This window comes from Peromyscus maniculatus, chromosome 2, assembly GCF_049852395.1.
Source record: "Peromyscus maniculatus bairdii isolate BWxNUB_F1_BW_parent chromosome 2, HU_Pman_BW_mat_3.1, whole genome shotgun sequence".
Lineage (NCBI taxonomy): Eukaryota > Metazoa > Chordata > Mammalia > Rodentia > Cricetidae > Peromyscus > Peromyscus maniculatus.
The window spans coordinates 95,177,179-95,191,520 of record NC_134853.1 but is presented as its reverse complement, the minus strand read 5'-3'; the positions used below and the strand labels follow the sequence as shown (position 1 = coordinate 95,191,520).

At 41.1% G+C, this 14,342-nt stretch overlaps 1 protein-coding gene across 1 annotated transcript in view; it reads left to right on the top strand.

Moving 5' to 3' along the window:
* Positions 1-379: 379 nt before the first annotated feature.
* Rasef (RAS and EF-hand domain containing) overlaps positions 380-14,342 on the top strand; it is a 72,161-nt gene continuing 58,198 nt past the window's right edge. Inside the window, exon 1 of the mRNA XM_006981407.4 lies at positions 380-889. Coding sequence (XP_006981469.1) covers positions 549-889 — 341 coding nt within the window. The 5' untranslated portion in view covers positions 380-548. The remainder of the gene's footprint in view (positions 890-14,342) is intronic.

Sequence of the window (14,342 nt, the reverse complement as noted above, 5' to 3'; positions counted from 1 at the left end):
TTAATTTTTAAAAAGTAAAGTTGTGTATAGGCAAAGTTATCATGTGTCTGGAATTAAGAGAAAATAAATACAATGCCAATAACTTTGGCCAGTTTGGAACTTATCCTTATCCACCTTTTCCCCTTTTGTCAGGGAGTTAGCACTCCATAGGCAGGCAGGCAGCATCCGTATTCAGGGTTCAGAAAAGGAGAAATTGCCTAACAGGCCTTTAAGATCTGGGCAGAGTGCCCCTAGTTTCTGCTAAGTCTCCAAAAGTCCCGAGGCCGAACAGAGAGACCGTCCAGCTGCTGCAGATGAAAGCCTGGGAGCCAAGCTGTGTCTTTGCTCCACCATAGGTGGAGCCGACCGGTTGGGAGGTGCCAAGTGGCACTCAGTAGCTCGGGGCAGCAATCTGGCGGCTGCAGCTGGAGGCAAGCGCCTCTCTCTGCCTGTGCCCCGCCTCATCCGGACATCCCCGCCCGCGGCAGGTGGGCAGGTGGCAGAACCGGCCCGACCTGCTCCTCTGGCCGAGCCCTGGAGCCCGGAGCCCGGCGGTGGCCAGCAGCGCCATGGAGGCGGACGCGGACCCCGAGGAGCTGGCCCGGCTGCGCTCGGTCTTCGCCGCCTACGACACGAAGGGCTCCGGGCGCCTGGAGCGTGCCGAGTTCGGCGCGCTGTGCGCCGAGCTGCACGTGGCTGAGGCCGAAGCGGAGGCGGTGTTCCTGGGGCTCGACACCGACCGCGATGGTGCCATCACCTTCCCGGAGTTCGCGCGCGGCTTCCGCGGAGCGTTCGGCCGGGACAGTGCCGAGTCCCAGGGCTTCTGGGACGCGGCAGAACCCGAGAGCCCGGGTCCGGCTTGGCGGGACTTCCACGAGCGCCTAGGAGACGAGGCCCGACTCATTCCCAGGTACGTGGTCCTGCGAGCGCTGGAGGCGGGCTCTATGCAATTGGGATACCCAATCTGTGAGTTGCTTTTTCTGTTCAACAACTGGTGGTGACTTTTCCGAAAAGGAAAAGAGATCTGGTGTTACTGGTAGGGAAGAAGTTCCCTGAGTGAGGTTTGAGCACTTCCTGAAAGGACCCTGGTGACTGACACCTGTAGCCTCCCTCTGAAGCGGCCAAGGCTGGCACACTCTTGGTGGCTCACCTGGCCTGACGGGTCACCCTACTGCTGCTTCCCAGCTGCACTCAGAGGCTAGCCTAGGCAGTTTGCCAGCTTGGCATACTAGACAAAAGTTGTGCATTTGTTGTTTGCTAAGGCCGAAAACGAAGCTGCAGTACCACTGGATACACATTCTCATTGATGTGCACTACATCACTCGTTTTATTTTAAGGATACCTTGGGAAGTAGGTTTATCTGTTTCTGACTGAACAAGAAAGAAACCTAGAAATTTAAATTCAGGAGCCTCAAGGGCCTTGCCGAGTTAATTAAAGTCAGAAAATTGATCCCAGGACTTCTCTGCTGAAAATTGTTTTTATTCAGTAAGTAAAATGAGACAGTCACACCATATATTCTCTGACTTTAATAAGAATAACTGATTTTCAAGTTATTAACTTTATTCTCAACGAGGGGAGGACTACAGGGCGATTTTAGGATCAGACCTTCACTCTCCTCTCGCTGTGTTTCTGCTTTTCTCTGGAAGTTTTTCTGCGTTGTGTTTATAATTTAGCTGCAGTCTTACTGAGCACTGGATGCTGTTAAGACCTGAAAGGCTGCATTTTAAGTGTCAGTTTCTGTATCTAAGACTTAGGTCTCAGAGAAAGGAGGCGTCGTGCTCCTTCAGATTGCTCCACAACACATGCTTTGTCATCCCAGTTTCTCTGGTTGATAAGGGAATTTTGTGCAGGGAGGCTGAGTGACTCACTGTGACATTATTTGAGAAACTGGGTGTGAGGGCTAATCCCTTGCATACACGTGGGGGAAAAACAAACTCCACAGTGTCTCACCCGGGGAAGGAGAAAAAAGAAAAACACTGTTGCTGCAGACTATGGCTTTTCTTTTAGCTGTCTTTCCAGCACATCTGGTTGTTTATTTATTTATTTTTATTAACGATTTAAGAACGAAGTAGGGAGAGATACTGTCTGTGTGTAGGTATGATCATGTTCCCCTTTTCCTGATTAGATTTCATCAGCAGACATATGACACTTAACCTCTCAATGATTATATTGACTTTTCTACAGTCAGTTGACAAACCAGGACTTAACTTAACTGGTGGATGATTATCATCATCCTTTCCAAAGGCTGTCAAAGGTCACTAAAGGTATCAGTGTCACCTGACAGACTTCTGTCCTAAGCCCTTCTTATGGAAAGTTAACAAGTACAATGTTTGCCTTTCTGTGCTGTTCACGGGAAAAAGAACCAAACTGAGTTGAGCCACCTGATTGTTGCCATGGCAGCAATAAACTGTTTTGGTAAGTTGGAGTGCTGGCACTCAACTTCCTCATACAGTGGTTCACTTTTTTCCTTTCTTCCATCTATTCTTGATTGAAAAACACAACAAAACAAAAACCTCACAGCTTTTTGTTATTGAAATTCTGCTGGATTAATATGGGCAAATTCATGCTACAAATGCTTTTGGGTGCCCCATAGATGCCAATGCTACCTTCGGCATTGTTTCACACCCCTGGAGAAAAAGAAAAGGAAGGATAACAAGTTCATATAGATATTTCTTTAAATTATTCAATGTCTTAAATATTTCTTTAAATAGTATGTAAAGACCGCTGGGCTATTTGCAGGAAACACAAATTGTTGACTGCTGTATCTGAGAATTTTCTTTGTTTTCTTTAGGATTAAAAAAATGATTTATTTTATTTTTAGTTATTTGTATCTGTCTGTGGGTATGTGCAGGTCTCCTCAGAGACTTGAGGTGTGTTAGAGATAGTTGTAAGCTGCCTGATGTGGGTGCTGGGAACCAAATTCAGTTCTTCTGGAAGAGCAGCCAGTGCTCTTATCTGCTGAGCCATCTCTCCAGCCCCAAAGTCTTGAATTTTCTAATCTTTAAGAAAAATGGTACTTGTTCATTTTACTATGTGACATATTGGAGTTGATTTGATATAAAATACTGTTTTCTTCTGCAGGAATAATGAACCCTCCAGGAAGATGTGGCATTCTAGCTTGTTCCCAAAATAATACTCTGTCTTATTTGATGGTGTACGCCCCCATGCCTGTCTTATAACAAAAATACACTAGATACAAGAATGTCCTTCCTATAGAGGTAAAACATGGTAGTACTGACTACTTTTACATTTCAGCAAATGCTTACTGATTTTACATTTACAAATGTTTTACATTCAGGCAAAATATTAAGTCATTTTTGGTTTAAACTCCACAATCCACAATAATTTTGAGGTTAGAAAAGAAATTAAATTGTACTGTTAAGGAATGTAAATGGCCTTTGTGATGTGGGTTAATACATGCATGAGTTTGTTTCCTCTTAGGAAACTGAGGAACTGTTTCCCTTACGCTCTGGAAGTTTGTGACCTGTAACCTTGCATCTGGCAGATATAAAGATAGAATATGGTCTCATAGCAGTGAAACCAGAACAGGAAGCAAAGTGAAGCAAGCACTTATGAAAGAGTTTAGTAGGTAGAGCGGTGCTAGGTCAAGGGAGGTTCTAGAGGTAGGGAGAGAAATGGCTGGGATGTGATGTCCAGGTATAGAGCAGACTTAGAATGCAGCCTAGAAAATTCCTGGAGCCTAGGTCATTATATTGGCGAAAAGGAGTTTTGTTGATTGAGTTCTTGGCTCTTGCATATGTAAAGAGAAATGATCCCAGGCTAGTTTTCACCATTCTTTGGGTAGAGCCCACCACTGCTTTTCAAACTTCTTGTGATACTGGTCCATACTGAATGAAGTAGACACCTCAGGAAGATTCTCGATTCCTGTTTCCCAGAGAAAGGAATTGACCAGAGATAGGTAGGTAGTAGCAGAAACAGAAAGAGTTTATTAGAAAAAGACATACTTCCAGGGGAGGAAAGTTTAGAAACTCAGTGACTGTTATGTAAAGAACTGAGGCTTTTATCTTAGATTTTTTGGGCTTTGGGAGTCATTAGCACAGGTTAAGCTTTCTTGTTCAAGCTGTGTTACATGTCCTTTTTGTTTAAATTGACTGATTCTTTGACAAATTCATACATTTATATAATACACTCTAGTCACATTATTTCCTCTAACCTGTCTTATCCTCCCCCACTCATCCTCTCCCCCTCCTATCACATCTCCATACCACTTTCAGGTATTTATTTTTGCTTTGTGATCCACTCGGTTTAACCAGGGATACTCATCTGGGAATGGATGTGAAGCTATGGCCTTTTCTGTTTGTTTGGATAAAAATCCAAAAGTAACTTAGGGAGGAAAGGTTCATTTCATCTTACACTTCTTAGGCTACAGTCCATCACTGAGGCAAACCAGGGAAGGAGCTCAAGGCAGTAACTGGACCAGGAGCCATGGAAGAGTGCTGCTTACTGGCTCACTCTACTGGCTTGCTCAGCCTGCTTTCATGTACACTTCAAACCCTAGGGGTGACACCCTCCACAGAGGGCTGGACTCTCCCACATCAATTGCCGGTTAAGAAAATGCCCCACTGTCTTTCCTATAGGCTAGTCTATGGAAGCATTTTCTTCTGTGATTTCCTCTTCTTAGTTAGCTGTGGATTGTGTCAAGTTGACAAAAACAAAAACCAACCAACCTAACAAACAAACAAACCAAAATTAAACCAGGACAAAAAAAAATCACCTACCAGGACAGCTCTCCACCGGAGCATGAGTAACTTACCAGTGGCTATATCACTGAAGACAATGATGTATTGTCTCCTCTTATTCCCCTGCCCCTCCCCCATAACCCTCAACTGTCATTGGTCCCCTAGTCAGAGTGAAGTCCTATAAACCCCTACGAGTCCCTTTGCACCTATGACTATATGTTTACTGGCCAGTATTGTGTAGAAACTATGCTGCTGTGAATTTGAGTGCCATAACCATGTCATGCCCATAAAACACTACTCTGTGACCCATTTTCCTATAGTTAAACTCTTATATTCTTTTGTCTTCTTTTAAGTGATGTGTACTGAACTTTGGAAGGGGAAATGCTGGTGTCTCATTTAATGCTGAGTACTCAGCACTCGCTATTCTTAGCACCTTGACCAAGTGTGAACTACATTAACAACTAGTCACTGCATAGAGAAGCTTCTTTAATCAAGGCTGAGGACAGCACTAATCTATGAATATAAAGATAAATATTTGAGAGGCAGTTTGACAATACGTCCATTTAACAAAATGTATTTGTAACTTTGGTGGTTTGATTAAGATGCCCCATTATCTTGGTCTCTGAATACTTGGTCCTCAGTTGGTGGTGCTGGTTGGGAGGTTTAGGAAGTATGACCTTGTTGAAGAAGGTATGTCATTGGAGGCAGCTTTGAGAGTTTGGAGACCCTTGCCATTTTGAGTTTATTCTTGAGGCTTCCTGCTTGGGCTTCAAGATGTGAGTTTTCAGCAGGTTGTTCCAGCTGCCTTGCCTTCCTCTTCTGCTCTGACATCATGAACTCTAACCCTCTGAAATCACATGCACAAATAAACTCTTCCATCTATAAAATGTCTTGGGCATGGTGCTCTAGTACAACAATAGAAAAGTAACAGGAATGAGTCAAGACTTTATCTGGGGAAGGAGGAGGACAGTACTTACAAAGAGAGGGAGGAAGATAACTGTATTGGTTACTTTTCTATTATAGTGATAAAGCACTCCATGACTAAGGTGACTTATAGAAGAAAGTGTGACCTGGACCAGCAGGTTGTTCTTCAGGGACAAGTTCCTAAGGGAGAGGGCTGGTGATGAGAAAATAAAGAAGATAAGAAAGTTGTGACCAGGAGATCTTGCATAAGTTGATGGCTTATACCAAGCAAGTTTATTAAGAAATAAAGCAACTTCTATATAGTTTTCAGGGGAAAAACTAGGATAGACTCACAGGAAGCTAGTCAAGCAATACTGTACAAAAGGAACACAGGATCTCAAGTGCATCACCAAATCAGGAACACAATGGCTTTGGAACCAATAACTTCATTCTCATCAGGGGAAAAATTCAGGTTCCCAGAACTGAAACCGTAACTCCTTTGAGGCCCTGGCCCCAGCCCCATTCTAGATATTGCTAAGTCTGCCCCTGGGCAAGAACACAGAACTAGCGCTCTCTTTGTTCTTTTATCAATGCCTCTGAGAAAGACTTGGATCAGCCCGGCTCCCAACAGAAGGGATTATTTAGTTCCAGAGTCTATCATGGCTGCAAAGCAAGCAGCAGACATGGTAGCCAGGGTAAAAGCTGAGGCCCCTTGTCTTGAACCAACCAGAGAAAGGACAACTGGTAATGGTGGGTAGATTTGAAACCACAAAGTTGGTCCTGAGTGACCTACTTTCTCCAGCAAGACCACACCTCTTAAACCTACTCAAACAGTACTACCAACTGGGGACCAATTATTCAAATAGCTGATCCTATAGGAACTTATCATTCAAACCACTACACAGAACAACAGAAGTAGGTTCGCCCCTAGTACCTATCACCTCTCCAGCTGTGGGCCTTTGACCATGTACACAGCTGTTTGAACACTTGGTCTCCAGCTGGGGGTGCTGTCTGAGTAGGTTTAGGGCGTTGATTCTTTTATTAGGGATGGGCTTCAGGTCTGATCAGAAATCAGTTGCTGATTCCCTTCAAATAGTTGTGCCATTGTTTCACCAATGAGCATCTCTTGCAAGCAAGTTGATATTCTAGACCACAGGGCATAAATCTGGGGAAGACTATTGCTGACTTTTCTCCCCCAGGGCCCGGGATAGTGACTTCCTACACTATGAAATCTGTAGAAAGTTTTCAGGTCAGTTCTAGCATGATTTCTTTGTATTCTGTGACCAAATGTGTGTTGTCTTCAACAACAGGATCACCCAGTTATGGTGAGCAACCAGTAGCAATGGCTATAACCTCCAAAGTTTGAGGGACCTCTATGGTATCATCTCATTAGCATCATACATCTCCATGGAGACATGTTAATTTTACTGCTGTAAGGAACTATAGTCACCTTCAGACAGTTTGGAGTGCCTTGCTCTTGAATTGCTTGTATTATTTCCTTCAACTGTTTGTTTTCACAGGCCTTATTTAGGCATTTGTTCATATCCTCTTTCATAGTATTGAATACTGTTTTTACCATTTCTCTCTTTTTAATTATTTTATTGAAATTTTTTATGCAATATATTTTGATCATTCCTCTTCCCTAATTCCCCCCAGATCTTTTCCACCTTCCTACCTACACAACTTTCTCTTTCTCTCTAAAAAGCAAAAAAGAAACAGAACAGCAAGAAAAAAATCAAGAAACATTAAAAAACTCTATAAAATCAAAATCAAAATAAATAAATAAAAGATCCATAAGATAAAAAACAATGTGAAAACAAAGGAAAATAAAACAAAAAACCCATAAAAATACCACTGGATTCATTTTTGGCCAACTACTCATGGACGTGGGGCCTTTCCTTGAAGTGTGGCTAATATATTCCGTGAGACTCCATTGGAGAAAACTAATTTTCCTTTTGCCAGTGGGTATGGATTGTAGATAGCTTCTTGGTTAGGGGTTGGACCCTGTGCCCACATACCACTCTCAGTACTGGGACCCTGTCTAGGAGGTCTTGTCCATGCTGCCACAGTCTCTGAGTTTGTATGTCAGTCCTGTTGTGTCCAGAAGACATCTTTTGCTTGGCTCTTACTGTCTTTCTGCCTCCTCTTCTTCATGGCTCCCTAGACCTTGAAGGGAGGGATTTGATGAAACCATCCCATTTAAGACTGGATGTTTCAAAGTTGCTCACTCTGTACATTGGCTTGTTGTGGCTGTCTGTGTTAATCCTCATCTATGTAAGAAGAAGCTTCTCTGATGTGGGTTGAGCAAGGCACTGATTTATGAGTCTAGCAGTGTGTCATTAAGAGTCATCTTTTTGCTATGCTCCTTTAATGGAGTAATTGTAGTAGTAGGTTTTCCATTAGGCACCAGTTACCTGCCAAAGTCTCAGATTCTTGGCCATTTTGGCAGTGCCAGGTAGGGGCTACATCTTAAGGAGTGGGCCTTAAGTCTAATAAAAAAAAGTGCTTGTGCCACTATTGCACTAGTATATCTTGCCGGCAGGTCACCGTTGTAGGTCACAGGGCTTGCAGCTGGGTGATACTGATAATTACTGTTTTCCTCTGGTAACATGTGGTATATTGTACCATAAATGCTCGTCAGTTGGGGTGATGCTTCTAGTTAGGCTTCAGTTGGAGTCTATGTCTTTGTACATATTAATAGTCACTGTCTTGTAATAATTGTTCTAGAAGTAATAATTATCTAGAAGTTCCTTTTTTTTCCAGAGAATATTTTAATGAGGTTGCTAGTTTGTGGAGGAGATATGTTGTCTTGTTTATTCATGTTGTTTGACTTTTTGTGATGGGTCTTAGGCATCTAGCATTTGGTTATTGATAGTGTTTTCTGGTCTGGATGTCTAGTCTCACATTTGTTGAGTGCTTGTTTGGATTCTTGTTTGCAGTTACTCCATATTGTCAGTTCGTGGTCCAACAAAATTGTGTTTGTTGTTCATTCTTCTGGCCACTGTGCATTGGTGTGGGAATGGGGTATCAGAAATCATCTCAGCATGGTGAGGGATAGGTACGAAATCTGAACCCAGGTTTAAACCTTCTGTGGGCTTAGAAGATTTCTGTAAATATCTTCAGAAGTTTGTGTGGGGCTTATCAGATTTTGTGGGTGATTCTGGAATTCATGATCCGCCAGCTCTGGGAGCTATCGTGGGTCTATGCTTTTATCCAAGCAGCGTGTAGCCCAGAAACCTCTTTTTTTGTTTTGTACTAGCAAAGGCTAAATCCACCATGCAGCTTAATGTGCCACTTGGAGCTCCATGAAATGCTGATGCAGGGCAGGTAGTAGATAGGGTAATCTGCTTTGGACTTTCTGATTCTCAGGTAATGAGAGACTTCAACCAGACTCCAAGATGAGGAGCTCCTTTTCGTTCCCTGTCTCAATGTTTTCTCCTGTTTTTCTATCCTACCTCTGCCTCAGGCTGTGTCTGTACACTTCTGTAACCAGAATACTCAAATAAACGGTGACAATCTAAAAGAAAGACTACACGATAAAAAGTCATGTTAGTTGCTTAAAATTCAAAATTCAGTATTCTAAAAACCTATAGATGTTTGAATAAAAATGAAAATATAAGATTTTGCTGTCTATTTTCTTTTTTTTTTTTTTAAGGTGAAGAAAGATTGAAGGAAGGAGGTGTGGGATTGTGGCTGCTTATTCATGGCAAGTAGAAAACTATGGCTCAAAAGGTGTCATCCAGTGTGACCTTCATCCATATACTACTACTTATGTGGCTTGCTTTCTGTGGATGCCACTCCAGGCATAAAAACCTTAACAGCCAGAATCTTTCTTTCTCTCTCCTCCTCCTTCCACACCCCCTCTGTGTGTGTATGTGTGTCACACACTTCAGCAAAGAGTTAAGTGATGTCAAAGGACCATGCATGCATGCATGCATTACCGCAGAGTAGTCCTAAGATTGGATATAGACTCATATGAGGCTTGAAATTGGGCTTACAGACAGCATTCGATTGATTCTGAGTGAAAATGTGAAGGTTTTGTGTTGATGTAAAAGGACAATGCATCACCTCTCTCTTGCAAGGTTACAGTGAGGTGACTTTAGGTTAAAGGTTGCAAACCTGTTATCCGGTTGGTAGAGTGGCTAAAATTAAAATAGGAACCCTTGAAAACTGAGGTTTGATTCCAGTTCCTGTGGTTAATATAACCATGCCCCAAGAAGCTGGTGAATTTGTTTCTGTGTAGTTAAGCCCCAGACAGCATTCAGTGACGTATGCTACTTTAAGATTAGTCTTTAGGGAGAAGTAGAACCTGTGTATGAGTAAATATACACTTGTCTACATTTCCTGTTCTGGCCTAGTGAGGAGTCTGGATGATTTTCAAGAATTCACTTGTTATAGAAGCAGGTCCAAACTGCTTGAGTCGGGGCGGAAGGCTGGAGACCCGGAAGGAGACTCTGGGAGGAGTGAAGGTCAACAGTGTGATTCTGTCTTATCTGGAGGTCAGCAGAGTGTGTTAAAGGCTTTGGCTGTTTGGTTGAGGTCCACCTCTCCACCATACGGGCAGAACCCGGTTTATTCAAAACCTGATCATGTGGTACAGAAATTATGTTTGCTTGCTGTCACTGTGGCAAGATACTGAAAATGAGGATATTTAATATACTTTAAATAATATGATTTTATTGGAATACTGTTTCCTAATCTGACAAATTTTTCTTATTGTAGGCAGTTTTATAAAATGGTTCTATTCAAAGTGTTTCTTAAAAGAATGTTATTTCTGACATATGTAAAGATATCCAAGGTAGTGCAGGTGTGTGTAATCCCAGGTGCTCAGGACGGAGGCATCTCAGCCATGTAAACTCTGGATGTCCTTCCCCATGTTTGAGTCTCATTCTCTGTGGAGGAGGGTCTTCTTCAGTGTGATCCTGTTCTGCTGTGCTGTTTTCATAGTACTGCTTGCAGTGTTGATAGCTACATAATTATGATTATTACTGTTACTGTGATTATTAAATTAAAATTTGCAGACATTAGCAGTTGACTGCTCTCTGCAGATGAGACTGTTTTTGACTAAAGAGCACTCCTGTTGAAGTGTAATTGCAGAAGGAATGAGCATGCTCTTAGCACTTTTTTTCTTTTGGTCTGAAAACCTGTGGTGACATGTACGTGCACAGGAACCCCTGGTTGCCACTACGGCAATCTTTGCTGTCCTTCAAAGTCCTTTTGTGATAAACACTTACTTATTTTAACTTCTGTAAGAAAAGACTTGTTAAAGAAAGTGTCTTCATTTATTATTCTTAGGTTTAATCATACTTAGATTCTTCAAAATTGTTGATACCTTAGGTTCATTCTAGTCTGTTATGGAATATAACTGAATATAAATCAAATCAGTGAAAAATAAGGAGACCCATCAAAACATCAGTTGAGATATGTTCAATTTTAAAGAGTGAACTTCAGAATTAAATTTCATCAATAAGCTCCCCTCATTAGTATGTTTAGTTCTTTACTCTCTTTTTGTTTCCAATTTGCTCAAGATTTTTAAATTGATTAATGCTTTTCAACTACTTTTGAAAAAATATAATAAAGCTTAGGAGACTCTACAGAAATAGATGCTATCTGAGCTGGTTTACTGGGTTATTCTGCAAAGATGTAAATAGACCCAAAAAAAGGTCAGTCCAGTGACTAAAAAAGGGTCACACTTTGATCCTATTATTGTGTGTGAAGAGTAAAAACTCTGTGAGTCTGTGTTCTCATTGGGTACAATATCCAGACTGCTTGGTCACAGCTTTTACCGCATCACCTCCAGGTACATTTCTGCTTCACAGAGATCTTGTCTTCATTAGTAATTTTGTTAATTGGATGCATTTATGGGGTAAAGCCTGCTAACGTAGAACACATAAAACATATGTATAGTATATAATGATCAAATCAGAGAGTTAATAATTCAGCCTCCTTAAATATTAGAAGAGTTGATCAACACTCAGAGGTGTGATAATTTTAACACACGCATACTCTGTGTGCTGATCAAATTATAGAGAGCATTTCCATCTTCTTTTCATTACTTTGTGTCGGGAGCCTTCACGTTCCTCTTTTCAGGTTACTCATAAATTCCCTAACAATTTGTCCTGAGCTATAACCTCCTGTTTTGCTATAGAACATTAGAAATTTCCATTTTTATCTATGTGAGTACCAGTTTTTCAATCATCTTCTGGCACTCACTTTTTGCACCCTCCTCAACCTGTGTTTATTATTATACTATCTATAATATCAGGGGTTTTTAATGAACCTAGATGTCCATCAATCTCTAGCTAATGTAAAAATATGGTATGTATATGTAGTGGAGTACTATCAATTTATGAAAATGAATGTAGTCCTGTCTTTTGAAAAATAAGGATACAGATAAAGACTATATGTTTCCCCATTGATTTCTTAATTTACTAAAAATATTTTATTCATTATTATTATTATTATTATATTAGTGTGTGTGTGTGTATGTGTGTGTGTGTGTGTGTGTGTGTGTGTGTGTAGATGAGAGGACAGCTTTGGGAGTCAGTTCTTTCCTTCAACTATGAGCCATCTATCACCATAGCAGCATTTTTCATGAAGTTGGATGTTTCACTTTGGCATAATGAACTTCTGAACACTTTGCTTTAATTCCATTCAGTGGATGGAATAGATAAATCCATTTTGGAATTAGCACACATGAGTTTTTGAAACATCTTATGCCCCCAGAAAACCAGCTCATTGACTTCTGTGAAGTTTTGTCTCTTTCTGGAGAGCACATTAATAGTTTTCACCTCATTCTTTACATCTGTACAAGAACATCTGAAACCAGAAATGCATGGAATTGAGAGTGGCAGTCCCTTGATCTTGTGAAATAGTCACACTTTGTAGGGAGTTTATCAGTGAACCTCTAAGACTTAGATAATATTGTTTCTTCAGATTTACATTTCTACTTTTCATGTCATTAAAGATACCACCACAGGACACTGTTGTGGAGAATAAGTGTTGACTGAAGTTTTGTTTTAAAATACATTTTGTTTCTGGGAGTCTTCAGGCATAGCAAAATCATAGCACACATCTGCTTTCCCTTCTATTTATCCTGCTTGGACTTAATATGTTCCATTTGATGAGTGGTATTCATCTGTCTGTTACTATCGACTAAGTCTGTATTGTTTTTCTAGCTGTCCTCAATGACCCTTTTTGGCACCAGCATTACGTTCATGATTTATTTAATCATTCCATCCTCTTCTTTGTTGTGACAGTAAAGCTGATGAGCAGTTAGGACTTTATCAATTTTTTGGAAAAAGGGAAATTTGATGATGGTTATTTGTTTGTTTGTTTGTTTATTTATTTATTTATTTATTTATTTATTTTTATTAAAAGATTGTCTTGGTTAAAGTTTCTATTCCTGCAACAAAACACCATGACTAACAAGCAAGTTGGGGAGGAAAGAGTTACGTGGGCTTACACTTTAGCATTGCTGTTCATCACTGAAGGAAGTCAGGACAAGAACTCAAACAGGCCAGGATTCCGGAGGCAAAAGCTGATATAGAGGCTATGCAGGGGTGTTGCTTACTGGCTTGCTTCCCAAGGTTTGCTGAGCCCACCTTCTTATAGAACTCAGGCCCAGAGGCCCAGAGATGGCACCACCCACCTCGGCTGGATCCTCCCCCATTGATCACTAAATGAGAAAATGCCTTACAGCTGGATCTCAAGGAGGCCTTTCTTCAACTGAGACTAATTCCTCTGATGACTCTAACTCATGTCAAGTTGACACACAAAACCAGCCAGTAAAGAGATTAAACTTTTTGTTTGTTTTAGTTAGTCTTTTGGTATTAGAAGGGTTTATTGCAGAATATAAATGCATTACCACTTAATTAAAACATAACTTGTAAATTTAAACAGTGTGAGTACTGACTGAATCACTGAAGGCAGAGCACTGAATACTCAGTTGCTCAGGGTCAGGACAGCCTCTTCCTGCCTTCTGTGCTTGATACCTATAATGTCCCAGCTTTTCTGGACATTACTTGAGTCCTGAAGGAGCTGTCTGTCTCCTTCTTTTGTTTAAATCTAGTTATTTTATTAACCAGGAGCAGGAAACAATATTTACACTGTGAACTTCAGTCAAGGCTTGACTGTACAGCACACATAAGCGTCAGTTCTACTGTTAAACCCACTGTCCCACTGTGTGGTTGAGGGAGCTGAAGTAAGAGAGGTTAGGTGTTGGCTCTTGCTCATAAAGCTATGATGGTGGAGGATGAATTCAAGTCTCCCTGAGCTCTATTGCACATGCTGCATACTGTTCATCATGACGTCAGAAGATACCAGTGCCTCCTCTAAACCTGTAGCATATTGCCTTCTGTTCTTTCTATTTTACTGTTTTCATTGGCAAACTCACCAATATTAAAGTCAGTGGTTTTGAATAGGAAGCCATTTACAATCTGAATTCTTCCTACTTCAGTGACTCTAGTTAATTTTCTTATCTTCCAGTAACTTTGCATATTAAAACTTTTTGGAGAATGAGACCCAGATAAGTACTTAGGTATTTAAAATGTGTCACAACACATCTGGAATTTTAACTGCCAGAGATATATCTGGGCAAGGGGCCCTGGATGAGACCTTGGCTTAATACTTGGTTTAATACAAAACAAAGCCAGGGAAGCCCAACTCCCTGGAGTGGCTCATCTTGGTGGGCCATGTAATTAATGGTCTTTGGGTTTATATTAATTTCTGCTTCAAACAGAACTATATGAAGGTAGGTAT